Raw genomic sequence first — 23585 nt, forward strand, 5'->3', positions numbered from 1 at the left:
AGGGTTTACAGCAAGTACCTCAATACTCTCCACTGCTGTTCATAATATATGTGTTGGGGATAGGCAGGTAGTTTGTTGGCACTAAGCTGGGCTTTGACTTGCAGTGCATGACAACGAACAGGAGGTGGAACTGTGAGTGTCAGGCCTAATGTACGTGTGAGGACACCTTAGAGGTGATGACGGATAACCAGCGAGATATGCAGCGCCTTGTAGATGTATGCGGGGAAAAAGAGACGTACCTAGAGCAATCTTTTAGAAAACAGGAATCATGGGCCATGGGCTTTAACGAAACACGCAGCAAAACGCAGCACCATATCTACAAGCAGAAATACTGCAGGTGAAAGAATACAAATGTTTCAGAGTATATGTTAACGAAGGCACAGTTTACAAGCCCACGCATGACTCTCACCTGAAGAAGAAGGAACAACAGAACGTAATGAGTCCTAGGCAGCTGTGGGACTACATCATGATGTAGTATTGCGGCGGAACGGGAAAGTGGTAACGGTGCTGGAAGTAACTTTCTCCAATTTGGTGCTGTGCATGAAACCATGCAGACCCAAGCAGTCCCGGGGTTAAACCAGAGGGTGGTGAGCACTGTAGCGCTATGGGCCCACGGTAAATCTACGAACGAAGGGTGTCCAGAGAGGCATGGGGTGTCTAAGCAGCCGCAGAGTCAAATAAAATTAGAGCAGAGGCTATGAAACATGGAGGACCAAGAAAACTGCCTGGGTATCAGATTTCTTCACTGCAAATGTCGCTTCACTTCTTCACTGCAAAGCTGGCGCTCTGGTTTGTTTGCTATGTTATGGTTAACTACGTTTCGGATTTGCTGTGTTGAATTACCAGCACAGTGGCCCCATCTGTACGTCACAGATTAAGGACTCACACGATCGGTGGGTGGATACAATGTTGCTGTATCATAGCGTGGTACGCCAACCACAGCATAGGCTCTAGTGCGCCGCACTGCTGGCCGCCGAAGAGTGCGCGGCATTGCGTAATGCAGGGGGAAAGAGAGAGACGCCGCACCTGGCGAAGTAGTACACAGGATTCGGGAGAGAGGCTGCGACGGTGAAGAGAAGTAATAAGTGGGGCTGTAACCTTAGTCCCTCCCTAGATGGCCATGCTTCACTGCGCAACCCACAACGTGGGAAAGCCAGCTTACAAGAACCAAGCTTACACTGATGCCTCCAAAGTCGGCTTCACCTCTCAACACAAGTGCGTTGCCGGAAGACAATAAGCCCTACTGTCAAAACATGGAGGCCCTAGTCCAATTTTTTTTTCTACACCCTGAACACACGTCGCTGAGTAAATTGTTGACCTCAGCGCGATACCCGCCGATTATAGCCATATACAGCGTCACAGTAAGTAACAAAGTTGAAGTTGGTTTCGGAGCGAGCGCGAGCCGAGGATCGCACGCCGGGGAAGGGAAGCTAGGTAGGAAAGGGAAGCGAAGGAGGGCAGTCCACTGCCTCACGTGCAACACGATCCTACTTGAGAGGCGAAGGTACCGACGGGGAGAAGGTGAGGTGGAGGTACCCGTGAAGAGGCCACCACTCCCACGAGAACATCGGTGCTCTTAAAGGGGCCCTAAATAGGCTTCCGAAGGTCGCCATTTTAATCGCGCAATCACTAGAGTACCCCTTCACGACAACGTATACCAAATATTACACCTCTGCGTAAAGCAGGGGCCGCACAAACACGAAAAAAAGATTTCACTTTCTCTCCTGGCTCACCAACCGTACCTTACCGCCACACTGCCGCGCTCTGACGCAGTTCTTTCCGGCTCTGACGCGCCTCTATGACGCACGAGACATTGCCCAGTACGGCGGCGCGAACGTGAACCACAGCGACAGCACTCACCGTGCAACCGGAATCTGGTGGGCGGAGCATGCGCGTCGAGTGCTAAAAAAAAAGCGCGCGCAGGGCTTAGCGCAGCCAATGACTGCACGTACATCAAGGAGGGTGATGGATTGCCCTGTTTCTCTCGGTGGTCTTGCGCCGGGTCGATGACGTCGTGGCTTCCACAGTGCTTCGGAGGAGTTACTAGAGGAGGAGAGCCCCAGGCCTTATGGGTGGCCCCTTTTAATGAGCGATAACTCGGCTAATACTTAACGCATTTAAACAATTTTTGCGGGATGACGTTCCTTGGATAGTACTCCAGTGACTGCGCATGCAAAATCGCAACATTCGGCAGCCTATTTAGGGCCCCTTTAATAAAGAAGATTTAGGGGCGAAACCCCTTAGGGCTGTTGATGTTTCCTGTCCTAGTCGTCGTAACCGACGTCGTAATCGTCATCTCATGTAGTCAGGGTACTAAAACACCGGAAAACTCGTAACACCTGCTAAAAAAACAACAAAAAAAAAACACCTGGGCACTCATTTACGCCTCGCGCTAGAGAGCTTCGAGCTTCAAAGACAAGACTTAAACAGCAAAGCTGTATACCTCTATCCCTCTACGGTTTCATCTCCTTTGGCAAAAACGCCAAGGCGCCAAGAATACACTTATACAAGGCATGGTTCGCCCCTCCCCAGGTTTCACGTTAGTGGAGATAGCCCAAGATTGTTTTTTTTTCTCTCTCAAGAGGTGACTGGCGCGGCCTTGAGGTTCAACAGGGAGTTCAACAACACACACAGAAGGTCAAACTAGGCCTTCGCTTTCACATTGTTAGAAAGTCCTAAGAGTCTCCCGTAAATTATTTCCCTCGAACCTGGATATACATCGAGGCTCCGGTATATAGATGTCGCAATAAGCTCCTTTTAGTCAATGACTAGTAAAACTTCATAGCAATGACAAGAAGTCGTATACAGAATGTACCCATTTATATACGTATACCCATACTCTGTTCTTGGCCGCATGAAATGTCTGATCCGTCCCCACGCACTCTTGGGCGGGCGAACATGCTGGACACTCACCACCTCCATGCACGTAAGCATGCCCTGCGCTGTTGTAATGTAGCGTGGATTTACTTCAATGTGCTGTGGTACATCGTTTATGTCGGCGTTCTCAGCTTCCTGAGGTTCCACATCGGTTGCTGCTGTTCCCGTTGCATCCGCCTGGGGAGAGAAGCGACGAACGTTGGGCATTAGCCCTGCAGCCCACCAGTGATCATCCTTCCCTGTATATGGTGCAAGCTGTTGACAGGGTGTTTCCCGAGATAACGGTTAGTGGCACTGAACAGGACTAAAAGAGAACACCCAGTCCTGGAAAGCGTGCTTCTTACAGCGTATTATAACCCAGGCGGCCTTGGAGAAATTCGAGAAGAGCGCTCTGCGACAGTAATTGCGCTGCACAATCGGCGTTTACCAGCTGCGACCTGGAGATTTATCTGCAAAGTGGACAGCAACGCTCTCGCCCCAGTATTACACAGCAACGGCTTGTTAGCGTACGCGCTTGACAACCAGCATATGCAAGCTCTGGCCGGTGCATAATTTATGAGGAGAGGAAGGCGCCTGCCTTAATTGTAATCAGGCAGCGATGAACCTTGATTAATTCCGGCATTTATCATTAGCCGCATTACTTGCTCCCCCCTTGCGTACCACCTCCTGACGCGTAACTAGCGTAAATAAATTGTTTCATACGGAAGATTTACAACGTTGCCAGGTTTCTTTGAGACTCCCCCCCCCCCTCTCCACCCCCGTACTTCCTACAACATCTCACAGACTCACCTAACAACCTACAACATTGAGAAGGAGCTTATCGTATTGGCCATCTTAACGGGCTAGCCAAAACACTTCTGGGGCAACATTTACTCCAACGCCTTCAACTCAACGCACTTATTATAACGGCTTCAAAATTCTCTATGCCGCTGGAAATCCACACCAACATCAAAATTTGCCCCCTCCCCCGAAACATGCACCCGCACGAACACCGGGGCAGCAAGGAGCAGAAAGCCAAGGCATTTGCAGAAAAATACCTCATACGCTCAGACACAGTGTCTATGCAGCTGATCACAGACAACCCAATTCGTTCGTGTTAGTAGTCCTAGTCAATGCACCAAACAGTCCCCCACTCAGTCCCTTCACGATCCGCACTGCAGAACCGGCCACGAAGGAAGAGGTGGCAATCACAATAACCCTCACATGTTGACCACCACCTTTGACCTGACTCGACAACGACCTCTCGATATTATGCGGCGGGCAACTCGAAATTATGCCACACTGACCCCTCCGTCAGAGGCGTCAGCGCGGCATCGCCGCAGACGCCGTACCAGATTGCTCTGCTATCAGCCAATATACACTTGGGCGACCCGCATTCTACTCGCCTTGCTTAAAAGCGAGGCGTCAAGTTTACATTCTCGGATCCTAGAAATACGCCGCTGCCACTCCAACGCGAGGCAAGAGTTAAAACCTAAGACGTAAGAGCAAGCATCCCCGGGATGCTGCGAGCCGCATCTTACCACTGACGTTAACTGCTTGCCCTGATACGCGATCAACCCCACGTGTGACACACGAAGTGCGTTCGAACGTGTGGCTGCAAATATTCCCACGCACGGAGCGCGCTACAATTACAGGGTGCTTGCCAGAGTTTCTCGGAGTTATCACACCTCCCCTTCACATCATAACGTAGCGACGTATAGCGTTTACGAGCTGAGAGCTGGGAGTCTTGAAGCACGAAAAGATTTTTTTTTTTTGCCGCGTACACACGGCCGTACCTTAGCTTTAAGTCAGCAGCCAGGGACACTCAGGCACATTATTGGAGGATGTAAAGTTATCCCAGGATTGCCACCACTACTATTCCCTTCCCCCAATCCCTAAGAGCACTGGGAGGCACTGCTGTCTATCTTTCCTGGGCCAGCTCATCCTCGTCGAGTGCGCAGCTGTGGTCAAGACTGCACATGAATTCCCTCTAAAAGGGAACCACTTTCACATGATCTTCTGATCAATGCTCCTAATAAAAGTTGTTCTCTCTCTCTCTCTCTCTCTCTCTCTCTCTCTCTCTGCTCCTACGTGTTGGAGTCTGTGGTACACGAGCTGTACTTTGACATTAACGCGCTTGGTACTTTTTTTATCTTATTAGTGGACTGAAAAAAAAGACGCATAACCACTGGTTTGGGAGGCCAGCACAAGATAAATGATGCAACTATAGTGCATCCCTTTGGTTATGAATTTCTAACTTTCCTCGGATGGTCGGAAATTACGCGGGTAGTCCGAAGACTCTCTTAGACAGCATCGTCCTCCTGAGCAACACATGCCATTGAACAAACTCACGCAGGCAGCACGCAAAAACCTCCAAGGGACCTTTACCATGTTGGAAAATCTCAAAACACAGTGTTTTTTTGTTTTTCGCCTCCACCAGGAAATTAGCAACCGCAATCCTGACTCAAACCCCCGGCCTCAGTAGCACAACTGTATAGTTACTGAATCACCATGATGGGTAGATGTGTAAATGAAAAATACCAATGTGGGGGTTAAGATGCCAAGTTAAGTGGCCTTTATGACGCTGGCGTGCCGGAGTGGAGGGCGGCAAGCTAGCTGAGGCAGCCAACGAATTTTCCGGAGGTGAAATACCAACAAACTTGCAAGGAGCCTCTTTTGCCGCATGGTAGACAACCAAGGCATCTTTATGTAGGACTAAAGTCCCCAGCACTTGTGCAAGTTGGAATCGCCTTCCTCGGTCCGTAGCTGAAATCGGCAACGAGATTGCTTTTCGCTCAGCCATAACCAACCCGTTTTCATAACAAGCTGTTATTTGTAATGTTTATTGTTGTTTTGCTGCTTTTGTCTGTATTATTGTGTATTTCCCACTCCCCTCTGTAACACCCTCGGGCCCTGAGTGTAACACAAATAAATAAATAAAGGAAGAAAATGGATCTAGTGACCTTGTGCTTAGTCGTTAAACCTCGGTGAGTAAACCTGCTAGGACTAGGTAGCTTACGGCGCATGTTCGACTAGGTGCAAGGCTATCCAGAAGGAACAGCTAAGCTTCACTGTGTTATTTCTGGGGCAGGCACAGCGTGCGTTATAGTACACAAGCACGCGGGACGTTCTACCACGAACTTCCTCCTACAGTTCGTTTGAAATAAAACTTTACGTGGCATATACCGTACTAGTTTATGCACCGTGCGATCTTAAACTCTTTATTTGTCATTCTTAGTGAGGACAAACTAGGCACGACCAAAGTCAGCCTCACCTGCTGGGTGGCGGGAGCCGCAGGTTGCGGCACGGGGACCGGAGTGGATGTCGGTGCGTTGGCCATGGCGGTGCGTCGAGCTGTGGGTCAGCCACACAGACTCAGCCACGCGCGCGGCCAGCCTTGATAGTGATGGCTAGCCGAATGCGCGAGGCACGCGAGAAAAGGAAAAATGACCTTGTGGTAGCCTTCGTTCATGCGCCCACAGACTGCGGTTTCCGAGCTCGCACAGCGCCGTCTATAGGGACTGTTTTGATTTATGCTTACTGATGTGGGGATGGAAAACAGAACAGCTAATCATTAGAGGCCGGAAATACTGCTAAATTTTTCGGTACGTACCGCGCATTGCGAGGTTGCGCAGTGGAAGACCGCAGAAGCGAAATTTTATGTACAGAAGCTTTTGATGGAGCTTCACCGAACAACTCGACCGTTAAACGAAGTAATTCCTCCTAGGGTAAGTAATTTTGCCAAAAAATCAGGCTTAAGGTAGAATTTTAAATGATAGTCTTTCTTAGGCTACTTGAAAGCAAAAAAATTTGGTCTGTCTGTCGGCACGTCTGTATGTCTATCCCTCGATTCAGCTATTTCGCCAAGTTAGAACTAGTCTTTACTGAAACGTTTATATAGTCCAAATATTTCCGAACTTAATATGAAAGCATAGTTCATACTTTCCGGCATTATTCAGCAAAAAAAATATTAAAGATACTTCAAGCAATACATAAAAACATAAGTTGTACAAGCAGTGTTATTTTATTTAAAAATGGACGTGGATGCAATTTTCTAGCGATAGAATACCGAGAAAACGCGTTCAAAAGAATATTTTAGCCACAAATACAAAAGGAGCTTGCGCACAAGCCTTAGGCTCGTGGCTAGAGCGCCAGGCTCGCCCTCGAGCCCTTATTTGGGTCTCACCAGAAAGAGCGCCAGCAGGGCGAGCGCGGGAAAATTGAATTGACTTCAGCAAACCTTCGTTGAATTTATCACCCGTGGAGGGTCGAGACAGGAGGTGAACAGCGTGGGAGGTGAGCGCGGAGAGAGGAGAGGCAGTTACGTGGCAGGGGCCACAGAAGACTCTCGTCGTTTGCAAACTGTTTCTCCGAAGCGACCGGATGCACGACCAATTTTTTCCCTAAAAGGTACATATTTTGCGGAAATTACTCAGCACGTATTGCGGAAAATTGTTTGTTTAATGCGAGAGCATTCTGTAGCTAAGAGATGCTTTAGTTTTGAACTCCTCATTTAACCGATTGTCACTTTAGACAGGTTATCAATACCTGGCGTGCTTTTTCCTCACAAGTTATCCTGGACGAACCATATTAACTAGATTACTTCAAAAGCTCCTAAAACACTTGGTTACCTTCAGCGTACATACGTTATCTGGGACACATAAAGAAACTACGGTCACTGTGTGTGCTTGTCTGTGCTCGAGTCTGTGCTCGAGTATTCATCCTGTGCTCGAGCATGCGCCACCAGCGTGGAACCCCTATAAGCAGTGTGAAATTGATCAACTTGAGTAGGTACAGAAATAAAGCAGTTAAGCTCATCTTCCGAGGATACGATTGGGCTTTTTCATCTGTATCAGCAGTACCGTATCTGAATCTATCAGCACTTTAACGAATCACTGAAGCATTTTTTTACTCTGTCTGAAATTCCTCGTGAAAACTTTCAGAAGATAAATACCTAATTTGTTCCGGGCCTTCTTCGACGCGCCACTACCATGCTCTCTCTACATTTGTACTACCGCATACAAAAAGATTTTTTCTTCGTGTACTTGGAACATGAAAAATTTACCCCGCAACATACTTCTTCTACCCTCAACAAATGTTTGTCATTCATTACTGTTGACGTCTTCTATTTTTCACGTTCTGTTTTGCCATGCATTTAGTTTTTATTCCTTGTATAATCAACTAGCGCTAGTTCTTTTACGACACAATGTATTATTCTGATTTTTGTTCCCGTACTAGTCTTTCCCATTCCTGTTCCATCCCCAAGTTGGGGCTGCAGAATAAATAAATTTAATAAATAAATCAATGGTAATGAAGACGAACGGCGCACTTACTGCAGTCACAGCCGAACGGCTGTGTGCCATGTGCGGAAGCTACGAGAGCGGCGCCGCTAGTGCCAGCTGCTCCATTAGCGCTGACGACAAAGACGAGCGATGGTCAGCAGCATAGCCAGCGACGTGCGCACGACACTCAACCTGCTCCATCTTGGATCGCCTCTCATCCGCTACTTTCGCTCTACCCATAGCATTCCCCCCGAAAATAAATAAATAAATAAATAAATAAATAAATAAATAAATCACCGTCTCGTTTACCAATTCGAACAGGTAAAAGAGACCTCGGAGATAACGAAAATAAGTTAGAAATGAAATCGCCGATTACTAGCGAGCATACACTGCCGTGGCTTCTTGGGGTGGCTGCACAGACCCGTTCACTTATAAATTAACGCAGTGTCTAGAGTGCCGTCCGACGGCACTCTAGCTGATCCCTGCAGGCATGGCTAGAGCGCCGTCCGGCGCCATTCGAATATTAAAGACTAAGCTAGCACCAGTTAAAGCACCTGTCGTTGTAGTGTAGAGGATCCGTCTTAGCTTCTTGATCCCGAGGACAGTGGTTTGAGACCGGTTTGTGCCATTTTTGTTTTTTATTTCATCTCTAAATTGAACTATAATTTTTATGTCTTAGGTTAGTTTTGCTGTTTTAAATGATTTCTTTGTGTGCGTTAAGTTATGTTATGTTATGTTTAGGTTGGGTTGCTATTATTCACGCTATTAGACCGATGTAGTGCCAGACGCGCCAATTTTGTTACAAAACACCAGTGGACGTCGATATAGTGGAGTGCTTATAATACCGTCGGACGGCACTCTAGACACGGCCATAAATTAATTTCGAGCCCATCGGTAGAGTTCCACAATCTTGATAGAATGAGTGTCTTCACAGGGTCTCTTAGTTTAACGACAATTTTCCAGTGTTATTAGCCCATCGGACAGTTGGTGCATTTACTAAGACAAGAGTAGACAGTGTCAAAGCCAATGTCAGCTGCTCCATGTCACAGCAGAACACTTTCCAACAGCATGTCCGGGGTTGATGGCCACCGTCAGGCAGAGTTAATCTGCCTTTTGCCTCTCCTCCCGAGACATGGTTTGGTTAAATAAATGAAATGAAATAAAATGAAACTAAGGCTGGTATTCTGCGTCCTTCTTCCTCTCGAACCACCAGTGGAGGAGGTCCTTGAAATAGATTTCCCCATGCATAAGCATTGCATAATCCTCCGCTTCAGCGGAGTGTAGGGAGCAAATAGCGTGAAGGAGGGACTCAGAATACGGCCCTAAGTTTCATTACGCCCACGGAAGAGACGAAAATGTTTTTTCTGAACGTGGTAAAAAAAAGGACATGTCCCGCTGACGGCCACTGGAATACATCCGCTGACCGCGGCACCCGCACAACGCATGTGACGCCAGGATTTTGGAAATACCACTTCCGCCGTTCATGAACTTTTATTACCTTACATACACACAAATATCTTCACACAAGTATTAACACAGAGAAACCGGCGAGAGGTCGACACAGCGGACAGGGTCGTTTGGTAGAGTGTGTGCTGGAAGTACGGGTCATGGCCACATTCGTTCACTTCATGAAAGTGCTCAGTCCATGGCCAATGTGAACCAGGCCAAGGCCAGTCATCGCAGTCTGGAAAAACAACACCACAACAGCGCAAATTTTGTTTCTCTGCAAGCTACAGCAAGCTATTAAACAGACCGGAAAACGTTTTATTGTGACGCCTTATTGACGATTCATTTAAAGGAGCCATGAAGAGAAAATACAACTTCGTGTAATTTGAAAGAACTAGGAGTCAGTATCCCACTCAGCTCCATTGCAGTTCCAACACAAGTTTTTTTAACGAAAAAAAACCAAGAAGTATTTAAAAACTTTCAAATTTTGCGCCACAGTGACGTGTTATGAGCAAGAATGACGTCATACGGGCCAACAATAAAACATAATTTTCAGTGCGTTAACTGCACGTTACCATTCAAGTGATGCGGTGAAATGGAACTAGAGGACCCATTACAGACGTCCAGTCATGTGTCGTCGCCACAGGTCGGTTCGGCGGCCGCCAATCGCACAAACAAGGTTCCGTGACGTCATAGAAAAGTTGCGGGAAATTGGCTAGGGGGTCGCGACTGCTTCGCACGTTTTCTTCAATATCTCCGTTATTTGTTCGAAGATTGCGATGATATTGGTATCATTGTTATCGGGCCTAAGCAGTCTTTCTAATAAATCCAACTTGTATTTTGTCTTCATGGCTCCTTTAAACAATTTTAACGCGTAGCGTTAGGGGCCCCGTGTCGCAGAAAATGCCGCGCCGTGACAACGCTTACCGTCAACGAAAAATCGGCATGAGCAAAAAATCCGCTAGCGCCACCTTGCGGCCCCCACTAAAACCCCCGGGATCGTAAGGCGCTGCCCCAGCGGATATAGAGCGAACAAGAACGGAACGTTTTCACCAATAGGAAAGCATGGACTAGAAAAACAAACAAACAAAAAGGTTTTGCCAGTTTGAAGTTTTGATGGTTGAATCCAGACCACTCTGCTTCAGAAGCAGAAATAGCAAACACTCCACTGCGAGTGTAGACTCATAACAAGCCATATCTGCGAGTTTGGTTTTCTCGTACTGTGACCTGTTTTAAAAGCTTGGAGGGTGGAGAAATATTGATCAAGGATTGCAGATTTCCCCACAAATGGAAATAAGAACCCAATGCGCACATGAACATGGGACATATCCACACTGGGGATTCATCAAAGCTGGCGACGACAGTTCGTTGCCCGTTTATCCGGAGGGGGTCAACAGCCCCGGCTCAGTACCAAAGTTTGCACACATGGCCCCTGAACATATCCGAGATTTCTTTGTAGCCACTTTAAAGCGACAACGTACTGTATAAGGTATTTTTCTTGGAGAACTATAGCCCTTCCAGAATCATCACAATCACACAGCCGTCCGCTAATAGCTGTTCTTGCAGTTCGCATCGCCGCGCGGCGATCTAGTGTGAATACTTGCATATCGTTAATTAGAACTGAGTTTATTCAATGCAAACTAAAAGGATGTAGTTGTACAATGACTCCGTAGCTCGTTGTCAGTGCGGAAGTTAGGCAGTGAAAAGCGGAGACAGGCATAGAACACTGATGCAAGTCATTTTGATGTAACGCTGCAGAAACTCAGTCTATCATGTTTTAATCCCAGTGCTGGATATCGGCAAATGTGCTCGAGGCGCCCTTCAGCAGCCTCTCACGTCATCAAGAAGCATTACAAATACAAACGCTTATCAATGCTTACTGAGCAACTCCTGTGACTTCACGGCGGCGTATAAGGGACCGTTGTTGTGCCAGAGCGCCTGGCGCAAATCCGTTGCACGAGGCGACGCGCCGACAGCGAGGCTGAGTCACGCCTCTCCCTTTCGTCGCTGCGGCGCGGCCGAATCCCGCATCTCAGAACGACCAAATAAGGGCTGTCGCTACGCCTGGAGGCGAGGTCACGGAGACGGCGGGGACATCGCCCTCCCTTTCCCCATTGGCGGCGCCGCTGACTCACTGCCTCGCTACCATTCGTCGGAATTCAAACTTCAGGCAGCGAGAGCCCTGATTGGAGCTATTCGAACTTCTCGGGGCCACAACGAACTTCCCGGGGTATGAAAGAAGCCCGGAGGCTCTCATCGTCGGCATTCCTCGGCGGCTTCTCGTCGGCGGCACTTTTCGGAGGCACCGAGTAAAAGGGTGCTGTCGCCTTTGTGCGAGTCACGTAACGTTTGCTTACCTTGTACAGCCGGTAAAAGGCTTGTCTATAACACAGCTTTCGTACTCTCAGCCCCATCCTGCCCCGACTGAGTGGGATTTGAATAAAACTACTGCGGAATTCTGAAGTCTTAGCCCTTCGCTTTTGTCTCCGACATGTTTGGAATGAGCATGTTTCGGCAGTTTTCGGATGTAGCTGGTTGAAGTCGAAACCGCTGTTATAGACAAGCGTTTTACCGACTGTACATACTGTATATAAGTGTTGCTTCAACTCTTCGTCGGCTCGAGAACTTTATCGCTCTGCTCTGCGCCGCGTCGATAGCGGACAGAGCAAGGCAACGTCGCTACACCGGTGACTGCGCTCGGATGGCCAGTCGAAACAGCGGAGGCGGCGGTGAGAGGGCCCAGTCCCTACAGCGGAGACAGCGTTGGGATGACTGATTCCCAACATCGGTGACGAGCTGGATGCGAGTCACAACCTTGGAGCAGCGCTGGGAAGGTCATTCCCAACAGTGGTGGCAGCAGTGGGATGGTCATTCCCAACACCGTGCAGCTGAAAGGGTAGCGGCACCACTCGGCACTCCCTTCGTTAGTGGAATGAGCCGGTGCGTTGGACTACGCAGCCTTCCGTTGTTTCTGCCGTGTTTGCTTCGGTGCTTTGAATGCTTTGGTGGTGTTGTGAGCGGATATGTGCGGTCAAACGAAGTCTAGGCAGATGTGTTGGGTTCTTAGATGCTATAACAGCTACGTAAACTTGTCGGACTCTTCTAAAGTTGGGTACGGGCTACAATGACATGAGCGCTTTTTGCAGTGATCTACGCTTGGCTCCACCCTATCGAGTACGAATGAAACTACTACTATTAGTATTCATTCCTCCTTAAATGCACTAACGGCTACTTCAACTTGTCGGACGCTTCTAACTTTGGGAATGGGCTACATTGAAATGATCTAGCGCTTTTTGCAGCGCTCTGCACCTGGCTCCGCGCGATATGAGTAGGAATAAAACTATAAATATTATTATTCCTTTCTACCATTTTAAATTATATTCACTGGTTTCAATGACTACGGTTTCCACGCCAGCCTTAAGGATGGGATACCTCGATACGTGTGCTTTGAAGAGAAAGGCACTTACATTGATTGATTGTTGATTAAATGTGGGGTTTAACGTGCCAACGCAACGCAGGCGATGAGGCGCGCCGTAGCGGAGGGCTCCAGATTAATTTTGACCACCTGGGGATCTCTAACGTGCGCCGAAATCTCGTACACACGGGCGTTTTTGCTTTCCGTCTCCACCAGAAAAGCGTACGCCGCGGACAGGAACCGAAGAAAGGCACTTACATACGAGATCGATTACCGTGTGGCCGTGCAAACGTCGCGGCAGTTTACACTTTATTTCTGTAACCGTGCATGAGCTTTGTGCTTTCGGTTTTGGTGAGCGACACTGTAACAGCATGAGAGCCCGAGAGCCGAAGCGGGACTCCCACAGTTTGTAGTGGTCATTTTATCAAAAGCCAAAGTTATTCAACCACCCAACACCCCAAGCTACAAACCATCCCGCTCCCCTTCCCATTTCACCGCCTGCATGGAATACACCGATAGTTTAAAAAATGTGGCAGTGTTAACGTCAGCATGTGTTTTTTATGCTTAAGTATTCTTTGCCGAGTACCTAAAAAATCGTGTAATGCCTTGTGAAGAAACCAAAAACTTGCTACTAGTTGCCTAAAATAGGGCTGCATCAGCCCGAGTCCTCCAGCACAGACGCATTTCCGACACGCTGGAAGCAGTTCGGATTCGGCGAGGGGTGCGTGGAAGTGCAAAACTAAACAGCAAAATTATCCAGCCCTCCGTCTAGCGACGACGATGGTTGAACGGGAAGCTTTCTTCGTGCGAAATAGAATGGGAAACGGTCAGATACAAAGACGCTGCGATCAAAAGACCAAACTGCGTTCTGGTCAAATTTAAAGTTCAACTAGTCGAAGTTTAAATCCAGAAGGCAACCAAGGAAACACACATTAAAAAGCTTTGCGATAAACCATCATCGTCGTTAAACGGAGGAGTGCATGAGTTTTCAAGCGTAGGTTGCAGCTTGTAAAACTCGACCGCCGCATTCAGTTGTAAAACTAAGGGAAGGTTTTTGCCCCCTCCTGTTCCTCGTCCTTCACCCACGCAGGAATTGCTTTTTTTTTTTTTGAACAACCATCCTACCCACATAACACCCTGCTACATGCCATCTATCCCACCCTATACCCTACCTCATGCAAATCCTGCCCCCAACCAGGCACCCTGTACCACATGGTGTGCCAGCAATCCCCTTCCCCGACCCCTAACCCCAACCCAACTTATGAGCAGTTGGTGGAGCTGCTGACCAGCTCCGACTTCTCACACCAGCGACGATTGCTGGAGAGGGCACGTATGGCCAGCACAGTCCAAGACATCCCGGACTAAGGAATCCTCCCACCGGGCGGGTGCCCTAACATCAGCACCTCGACTCAAGTAAAGTTTATTCATCATCATCACTGAAAAATCATTTACCAACTAGGCAGCAACCATTGCAAGTCTTGTAAAGCAACGCTTTTCCACGGCAAGCAATAACGTTTTACTATCATGCGGCATTTATTCTATAAACGATTCCCGATGACAGCAGTAAGCGTATTTCTGTGAAATTAATCATGTTTCCACCTAATTTATTGAAGAAACGTAGCGTCGTCAATCGCACTTTCTGTTTTTGATGTGAATCTTGGAAGGCACCACCAATTTTTTTCTTTCGCTTGTGCACGATGCCGTCTCGTCATCAACTGCTAAAGGCCAGCGCCGCAGCATTCCTGTATCGGCTGCACATACCGGCTTTGTAGAAGCATTTAGCTGCAATATATTAGTCGAAACGACAAACGGCATGTAGGTATGAAAAGCTGCACAAAGGAACGGACTTGAAATTCCAGCTTTACTACTAACTTGGCGCATTGAGCGTCGTCTGCTATTTGTAATTAAGGCGTGTGGACGTAAATGACACACATGGCCTGCCTCGTTAAGGTCGCCTCAACTTTTACCGATCTCAAAAAGTCCTTGCGGTTATCTACGCTTTGCAAGCCGCATCGCAGCAGAACGACAGAGAGCCATGCACAACTACGCTGCGCTGACCGCCACCGGCATTCCACTGACGAGCGGTTCGCCACGGGCGGCGCTGTTGGCTGGAGCGACGGCGGTGCCAAAGGCCGCCCGCTCCCTATACCCAAGCACTATCAGCACTATCGCGAATTATTCCAACCGAAATGGAAGGACTAGGTGTACGTCTCTTTCGTAGGCCGTAAAGTGTAATTGATTCCCATCTTCCCCAGACCACTCATTTTCTTATTAGAATATGCATGTCCCCTAACCACGGATGGGCGCGATAGGAGAGGGCATGGCCCTCCTTCCCCCAGCAACCCAGCAAATAAACTCGGGGATGTTACTGCCTTGTTCTTTTTGTACATCTTTTGGTATCGCGTGATGCTCGGTGTGTACCGAAGGAGACGCTACTTAGTGATTCGGCCCCTCTAAATTAAACTACGCTAACGAAAATGGCCCTAACCTATTCCCCATATCACCACCGCATGAAATAAGCAGATTCGAGGTGGAATAAACGTCTCCAACAAGCCAGCTAGCAAGCTAGCCAGCCGGTCAGCCAAACCAAACCCTACCAAACGAACGAACGAATGAAGTAACGAATAGAAGCAGATAAAACTCCTTACGCGTGCTATAGGCTATGTGCGAAGCCATGTGTGAATGGGTAGATTGACGTCGAAGTGGAAAATCGGCCGTGAGCCTAACCAGCCCAGCCCCGCGAGTTGGCTAGAGACAACGATCCCCTTAACTTCATACCAGGAGGTGACACAATACTATAGGCTAACCCGGCTTACTCTCCACCCGGGCCACCCCTCTCTGAGCAAGAGATAGCAGCTCTCCTGGCGTTTCCGCCGAACCGACCTGTACCCCCACCCGACCAAGCTCCACCAAATCCAGCCAATGCAATACGACTGACAGTGCCGATTCTGCGACACACCCTGCACTCTGTATCACATGTTGTGGGAGTGCCAGCTTAACACCACACTTTCCGCGATTTCTCGGCTTAGCAGTGGGAGGGAGAACTGGCCAGCTCGGGCGTCGAAGATCAGCTTCGGATGATCCACCGGGATGAGACGGCTGGACGCTCCAACTGGGTCCGGAACTGAAGAACTTCGCTCCTTCTCTCTCTCTGCCGGCAGGTGTCATCGCCACTAGCCAATACCACTGAGTGAGTATGTGAGAATTGTGCTTGGGTATGTGTACGTCGTAGCCAAGTTGTAATGGGTAAATGTGCCGTGAGATTCTATTAGGTAGCAGTAAGGTATCCCCGGGAGAAGCCATAATGTTTTCGCATTCAAGGCATGGAAGCAGACTTGAGTGTACAGAAAGATTTGTATAAGTAGCCGAAAACCCCGAAGCCTCAAGAAAAAAAAAAGTGATTAGGGAGGTCTCGGGAATCAGCTGGTTCATTTATTTCATCTGGTTCATTTAGTTGTAGGACATTAAGGACGACAACGACAATGTAATAATTTTTTGTCCTTTGGAACGTACATTTCGGTAACAGCATGACCACTGAGAATCAATAACTGCGAAATGTCAGCACACTCAAAGTAACACCAGCGTGAATGAATATGGTATCAAGCTGGATGGGCCGCCTATACTCACCCCCATGAGATTTCTAAAGCGCAGGTTGTCATCTTTGTTCACGTGGTAAAACACAGCGCCTCCAAGCATGAAGAGCAGCCCCGCCGAGCAATGGTAGATGGAGTACTGTGCAACAAATAGAGGGAAAGAGAATTAAAGTAAAACACTTTCAGCCATGCCATTCTGTCAACGTGGTAAACCAGCAGAGCTGTACCACCTTGAGACAGAAGACTTTTGAGAGAAACTACAAAATAAATAAGTACGGCCCGGCCAGCGTATCAAAGATACCGCAGTTCGCCCCGTTAAAACCGCCTCCTGCAAAAGCGACTAGAAAACGACATGTTGCCCAGCGCCCCCTCGACAATTAGGGGGTCAGCACATGTATTACTGGCTTGCTTAGCCTCCGCATAGAGGAATCTGGGAGTTTTGAAGCAAGGTTTTCATTTGTTCGGAGTGGTTAGGATGGCTTTAAGCCATGGTGAGGTGAGGAAAGGACGCTGCAGCCACTGACGCAAAAGATGCCACCCGGAAAGGGGCCATGCAGACAAAATGCCATTTTGTTCGGTTTAAAAGAATTAGCCCATGATAACTCCTTAAGCTCAATTCCAGTGACGAAATACCTTTTCTTAACCGAGAAAAATGCAAGAAATATTAAAAAACTCGAATTTCGCGCCGCAGTGACGAAATATTGGCAGGACGGACGTAATATGCACAAGCACTAAGACGATAGTTATCACGGTGTTAACTGCACCGTATCACGCAAGTGATACAATAAAATGCAACTAGAGGCCCCACTGCAATCGCCCATGATCTTTCTCGGCGGTGGCTTAGGTCAGCGGCGGATGCCAGTCGCCCTTACAAGATTCTTTCACATCACAGATACATCGCCGGGAAGTGGCCGAGGAGTCGCCAATGCTTCGTCTGCTTTCGTTAATATCACCACTATTTGTTTGTTTTACCTTGGCAATAAAATTGGTAACATGCTATCGGGACAAAGAAGTCTTTTTAGTGAACCAAACCTAAATTTTTTTCTGATTCCCGTTACGTGCTTCAAAGGCGAAAGCCTAAATGTATTCATCAAATACATTACTGCTACGTCTTGTTTTCGTCTCTGTATTCGCTTTCGTTTTTTCATCTTTTGGTGCGAATTACTTTGAGAGGCCGACTGGCCACTCCTAAACAGTACAGGCCAGTCCAGGCCACTCTGGGACAAAACAGGCCGACTGGACAGTTTCTCCAGAAACAGAGCATCCTGTGGCTGGCATGCATTTGTTCTACTCACGTTCTGTCATGCTCGCCTGTCAGTGCGGCACGCAGTAGGCTGCCTATTGTTCTGCCACTGGCAATGTGCATGGATAGCGCCACACAATGAAAGAAAAGGCAGAGATAGCCCCGTGGTAACGCCATCGGCTCCTAATCTAGGGACCTCGGTTCAATTACCGCACTAGTCCGAATGTGTTCTTTTTTTCTGCTTGGGTGCTGGCAGTTTCGGGGTACAGACATGAAAAAATAAAACCTTCCTTTCGGAAACGACAGCGTAAGACACGCGAAGCTTCATGGGAAACAGGCAATGCACAACAACTGAGGCTGCGCTTAATCCATCGCACCATATAAGTACATCTATCTTTAGTGTTGCTTCTGTTTATATAAGCTATGTGTTTATTACTGCAAAGCAGTATATGTCTAACCCCCTTTCTCCCAGTTTTCATTCCGGTGAAGCCGCTTTAGTCGGCGATACTCCTCCTCTCCACCTCCGACGCATCTTTCAGAAGTTTTATAAACCTCGCCACCACCGAAGCTTCTTTCACAACTTGCGCGATCAGTTGATAACGGCGGTAGCGCCGTTATCAACTGATCGCGCAAGTTGTTGCAGTTGTGATCAACAGACAGCGCCATGTTTGTCCGCTAGAATAACGCTCGAGTCCTTCCAAGTTTCATTCAGCGAATTCTGATTGTAGGGTTTAACGCGCCGACGCAACGCAGGTGATGAGGCGCGCCGTAGTGGAGGGCTCCGGATTTTTTTGACCACCTGGGGATCTTTAACGTGCGCCGAAATCTCGTACACACGGGCGTTTTTGCTTTTCGCCTCCATCAGAAAAGCGGCCGCCGCGGCCGGGAATCGAACCCGCGACCTCGTGCTCAGCAGCGCAACGCCTTAGTCATTCAGCGAATTAGCTAGGAGGTATGCTTAATCGTAAATCACAAACAAACGTGTCTTGTTTGTGCAGTTCGTGGACTGCGTCCAGCTTCGCAGGTCATTCTTCTTCACCGAATGGAAGGACACTGATTTTTTCCTTCAATTTAAATTTAATTTTTAAGTTAAATTTATTTCAATATTTAAGGTTGCTTATATTTATACAACCCTTTGTTTAATTTTCTCTTTTTTTTCGTTTTATTTCAATTTTGTTTTTTGTGTTTTACGCTCACGAGCGCGTGCCCGCATAACCGCCGAACGAACCACCCATGGCCTACCACATAGACCTGCGAACGTGAATTCAGGTCCTCATGATCCTCACAGCCCATTAAAGGGGCCATGCAGACAAAATACAAGTTTGTTTGATTCGAAAGATTTCGTATTTTATAGTGCCCCCAGCGCTTGTCCGGCAGCAAACGATGCCGTATTCACTGAGAAATTTATTAATTTAGGTTAAAAGTTTGATTCTGCCACCAAATCGTGTGTTTTCGTGATGTTTGCCATGAAATTATGACGGCAGGTATTCAAACGAACTTCCAGTGCGTCATTAGGCTTTGCAGCCTTGCTTACCGTCAGTCCACCCAGATGGCGCTACCATAGTCAGCCGCGGACCGTTGTCCGCCGTTCCTTTGTTTTTGACCGCATTCGCACCTGGCTTGTTTTTGTTACGGTAGAAAGTAATCGTTTCGTAAAACATGGGGTGTGATCGACAAACAGGGTCACCTAAGACAACGTCGCTTACACCAATCGGCCAGTGTCGTGTAAGACAACTCCAAAGCAGCGGACTGCTGTGCAGCTAATACAAGCATAGTGTGCACACTACCAACAGCAGTGCGCATCTGTAATTCTATGTTTACGTGCGTTTTCGTTATATTCGTTGTTTACCCCACCATTCTTAGTGCTGTAAAATTAATATGCAATACATTTAAGCGCAAATAGCTCGCTCGAGAAGCCCTGCCTAATTTACGTTCGCTTTTGCCGGCCTCAGCCGATCGCACAGCTGGACATATGACATAATAGGTTCTGTGGCGAAAAATGAGCCAGTGGGCCGCATGTCCATTCCCTTTTTTCCTAATTATATAGCTTATTTGAGCGAAGTGTGAGTTAAAAGTGGTGTCAGTAGGATTATAGCGAGGCAATATTTCGAATGAACCAATTAAACGTGTTTTGTCTGCATGACCCCTTTAAGGGGGGCTTTACTGTACGGGGTTTAGCATACACGCATCACAGGTTCAAATTCCTTATTGCAAGCTTCGCTTGAACTATGGGAGGTTAGCGTGAGATAGCGCCGCTGTAAAATTGCGAGTTTTAAATGGGCCCTGTAAGAGGTTTTGCCATCGCATGGTTGTTAACATTTTCGCATGGTCGAGTATTCAACTCCCTTCAAGAATTTTGTTACAGCGGTGAGTATTAGTGGAGATATTGCAAACCAAAACATGACATTTTCGCCCGAGCCGCGATTCTCCCTCGTTTCGTCGACCTCCTCGCACAACGCGAGTGTGAATGCCCATGATGCCTTGCTTCTCGGTTACGCCTGCAAGAACATCCGGTTGCGGGCGCCGTCTGCTGCTCCGATGTTCAGCGCCGCAACATCGCTTTGGGACGGGGCCATCTGGCTTTCTGCGTTATGTTTTGCGCCGTTTTTAACACGTTTTTTTCTCTCTCTCACTCTCTGTCCTCGCAAACAGCAAAAATGTTCAGTCCGGCTTAAGCACCAGAGAATAAACACTCTGAAACAGTGCACTGACACCTCCTCAAACTCACAAACAATTAATCCGCAGCCGCACCCTTTTAAGCTTACATCTTAATTAAGCCACAGAAGCGGCCTCCGTGATGTTGGCATAATAATATACGTTATCCATAAAGGAAACCAAGGAAACGCCTTGATGTAAGTGCCCACTGATGGTGATGCTTAGTAGCTGCCCCTCCCCTCCCCTACTTTTTTTTGCGTCATCTATCGGTCATTTTAAAACGTTTACGATTGCTTTACTTCGAGCACGCTAGAGGGCGAGCATTGTCGAGGATGCGACAGCGACGGATACGTTTTTCGTGTTGCCTGCATTGCCTTTGCGCTGAGATTTACGATTGCAGACGATCCGCGTTTTGATGCATCGGTTGTAGCAAGGTGAGGCGACTAGCAACTACTGGTTGTTCTCAAGCGGCCATTGGATGCTTGTGATCTCGTGTGCGGTGAACGGCGGGATTACGAGCCTTTCGGAAATAAAGGCGGCATTTTGAAAGCAATCGGCACGACTTCTACTGTATTTACGGCGGCGCGTTCGTTCTGAACGCGTAGGCGGGGCGCGCAGAGAGACGAATGCAAGTCGCGCATATACCATTGGCGACATCGCTTGCTAACCGCAGTTCTGGTGCTCGGTAGGTAATTTCTTGGTTATTTTAGCGCATTTTAAGCGCACACAACCACAGTAACCTACGTATTTGTACTTCCTCAATCCTCAAACCGATCAGCTCGCTAGGCCTTTTTCGCATGACAAGCCTTGCTTGGGTGACGCTGCGAGGGGAGGAACGCTCCTCCATTACCTCACGAAAGGGGGAAATCTTCCTCCACTCCTAGGGGTAGAAACGCGTTCCTCGAGAATCTTTCTACCTCTTAGGGAGCAATATATGATGCATTCCTGTTTAACCATTAAGGGAGAAACTACCACACCCTTTTTAGATGCGACTGCATCTCATTCACTCGCCTTGTCCATGCAGCGTCGGCGTCGTTGTCGTCCGCCCCTCCCCCATTCTCCTCGCCGCGCGAGCTGCGCTCTCCGCCGCTCACCCCCTCTCCTCTCCGATAGCGAACGCTCTCTCGCAAGGGGCATTGGATTGGATTGGATTGGATTGGCTTGGATTGGATTGGATTAAAGTGGATTGTGTTGGATTGTGTTGTGTCATAGCCGGGGCAGGGGGTTCACGGCACGTTTCACGCGATGGGAGAATCAACCTAACGGAAACAACAACGGAACCCCGTATGCGTCGCATCTACACAGGGGTTCCCGCGAGGGGAGGTGGGAGAATTTTTTCTGAGAGTGTGGGCCAGGGTGATTAAAAACCCTTCCTGATACGAGGAGGAGACGGAATAAACGTCCCTATGAAGCAGTTTTCCTTGGGGAAGAGTCCTTATTCCTGGACCCCGTGAGACCATCCGGCTTCTTGGGCTCCCTTCACCAGCCAAAGCTGGCCATCAGGTTCCAAGCTGGGCAGTGTTCTCTCCCAGTGCTCCGCCTTTTCCTCTTCGCTGACCTTCAGTGCGCGTGATGCATAGGTCGTAAATACAGCAACTGCGTTAGAAAACGCTCTCTGGCCGTCGGAGTTTACATCTTAAGACCGCCCATACGTAGATATCGCCGGCAACTTTTTTTCTTTGCTTTGTCATTTTTCTTATGAATCCTGCACTCCGCTCACGGCTGGAAAAGCAGACGGAAGGCATGTGGCATTAGGAACAGTTTTGTCACGGCATCGAGATAAAACCTCTCGAGAGCTGATAGAAGCATTTCACATTAAAAGGTCCGGAGATAGATGTGTTAGTGCCCCGTCAATTTTTATAACAGACAAAGAATATTTTATGTGTGCCCCTCATTGCAATCGCAGCGGTTTCTTGACATGTTATGGTTGTGCTGTTTTAATGCCCTTACAATTCGACTGTCGCGTGTACACCCGTACGTATTTAATTTCTGCAAAAAGTGACTTTCATGGTTTTATCTTGGGCGAGGTGAACGCACCCCGTGAGATGTTGAAAGTATATATTTGTCGTTCTTTTCAATAGACAAATAGTTGCGAGTTACCGCCGTGTCGTCTCTGTTTTTTCTACTTTCGTCCCTGTTGAGTGAGCGCTTCCACCTTAACAGCTACCAACTTGCCCAATTGTCCGTTCTACTGCATATCAGGTTCTCGTTCGTACTGGCTGTTCGTCCCCGCAGCAATGCGCGAAGCGGATTGCGCGCGTGTGCAGCTAACAGCGGGTTTATAAACCGCTTAGAAAGTTTACGCCCCCTGAAGGGCGCGAGCCGGGGAGCGTACTATTACGGAGGTCGCCGGCGACTCCAACTGAGCTGAGAACCGCTGAGTAGCATGAAACGTTTATGGGCTGCAGCACCTTTTCAGCAGATGGCTGTGCTTAACTGGACTGTGCTTAACTAACCTTTTTCTCCCTTTTGCGCTGAGCTAAGTTGGAAAAGCTGCAAGTCGTCCATTCTGGACGGTACCCATGAGTAGAAAATATGCTAAGAATGTGGGACCAGGGAGCCTTTAAACTTGCTCCCGAAAGTCCGAAAACACGCCGTTCGGCATTGTGTCAGTTATAGGTTATCGAAGCCGACTTGTTTGTCCGCCCGAAGCGGTGCGGCAGTGTAATTGGACGTACAAAGAAAGTGAGTGGTAGGTGGTGCTGGGTGTGCGGCGAGGCCATGCCCGAGATGATGATGAGCGTGTTGTTGAGGCAGTAGGTGAAGCTCAGCAAGAAGGCGGCGTGCGCGTACCACTGGTACGTGATAGAGTGCCCCATCAGCAGGTACAGCACCATCAGGACAACCGTTCCCACCTGCGGGGACAGTTCAGAGAAATCGCAAATAAAATTTTCCAAGCGTACACATAAACACTCTCGCACTGGGGAAAACCGCTGCGCCAAACCAGAAGGCAAAGTTTGTTGCTTGGTACGGCAGACGTGGCCCGTCAAGCGTCGCGAAATGTTGCTATGTTATGTTACCAAAAATAATTTGTCACTCATTATGTCATATTTATTAGGGGTCATCATTTTTACGCGATTTTATTTTCTTCTTAC

The 23585-nt window shown here is 48.2% G+C and overlaps 2 protein-coding genes across 2 annotated transcripts in view; both read right to left on the reverse strand.

Annotated features, from left to right (window-relative positions):
* Positions 1-6196, reverse strand: part of LOC144159305 (uncharacterized) — a 17564-nt gene extending 11368 nt beyond the window's left edge. Inside the window, exons 1-2 of the mRNA XM_077690713.1 lie at positions 6131-6196; positions 2914-3054 (exon numbers count right to left, since the gene is read on the reverse strand). Of these exons, the coding sequence (XP_077546839.1) occupies positions 2914-3054; positions 6131-6196 (207 nt within the window). The remainder of the gene's footprint in view (positions 1-2913; positions 3055-6130) is intronic.
* Positions 6197-9664: 3468 nt separating this feature from the next.
* On the reverse strand, positions 9665-23342 carry LOC144170058 (uncharacterized). The gene is made up of 3 exons (XM_077699589.1): positions 23169-23342; positions 16627-16731; positions 9665-9822 (listed from the first exon to the last, which is right to left on the reverse strand). The coding sequence occupies exons 1-3, from the start codon at positions 23325-23327 to the stop codon at positions 9760-9762; spliced, it is 327 nt and encodes a 108-aa protein (XP_077555715.1). The 5' UTR covers positions 23328-23342; the 3' UTR covers positions 9665-9759.
* Between the last annotated feature and the right edge of the window lie 243 nt (positions 23343-23585).

This window comes from Haemaphysalis longicornis, unplaced genomic scaffold (genome assembly GCF_048455015.1).
Source record: "Haemaphysalis longicornis isolate Haplotype H1 unplaced genomic scaffold, Haemaphysalis longicornis Haplotype H1 scaffold_1, whole genome shotgun sequence".
Taxonomy (NCBI): Eukaryota; Metazoa; Arthropoda; class Arachnida; order Ixodida; family Ixodidae; genus Haemaphysalis; species Haemaphysalis longicornis.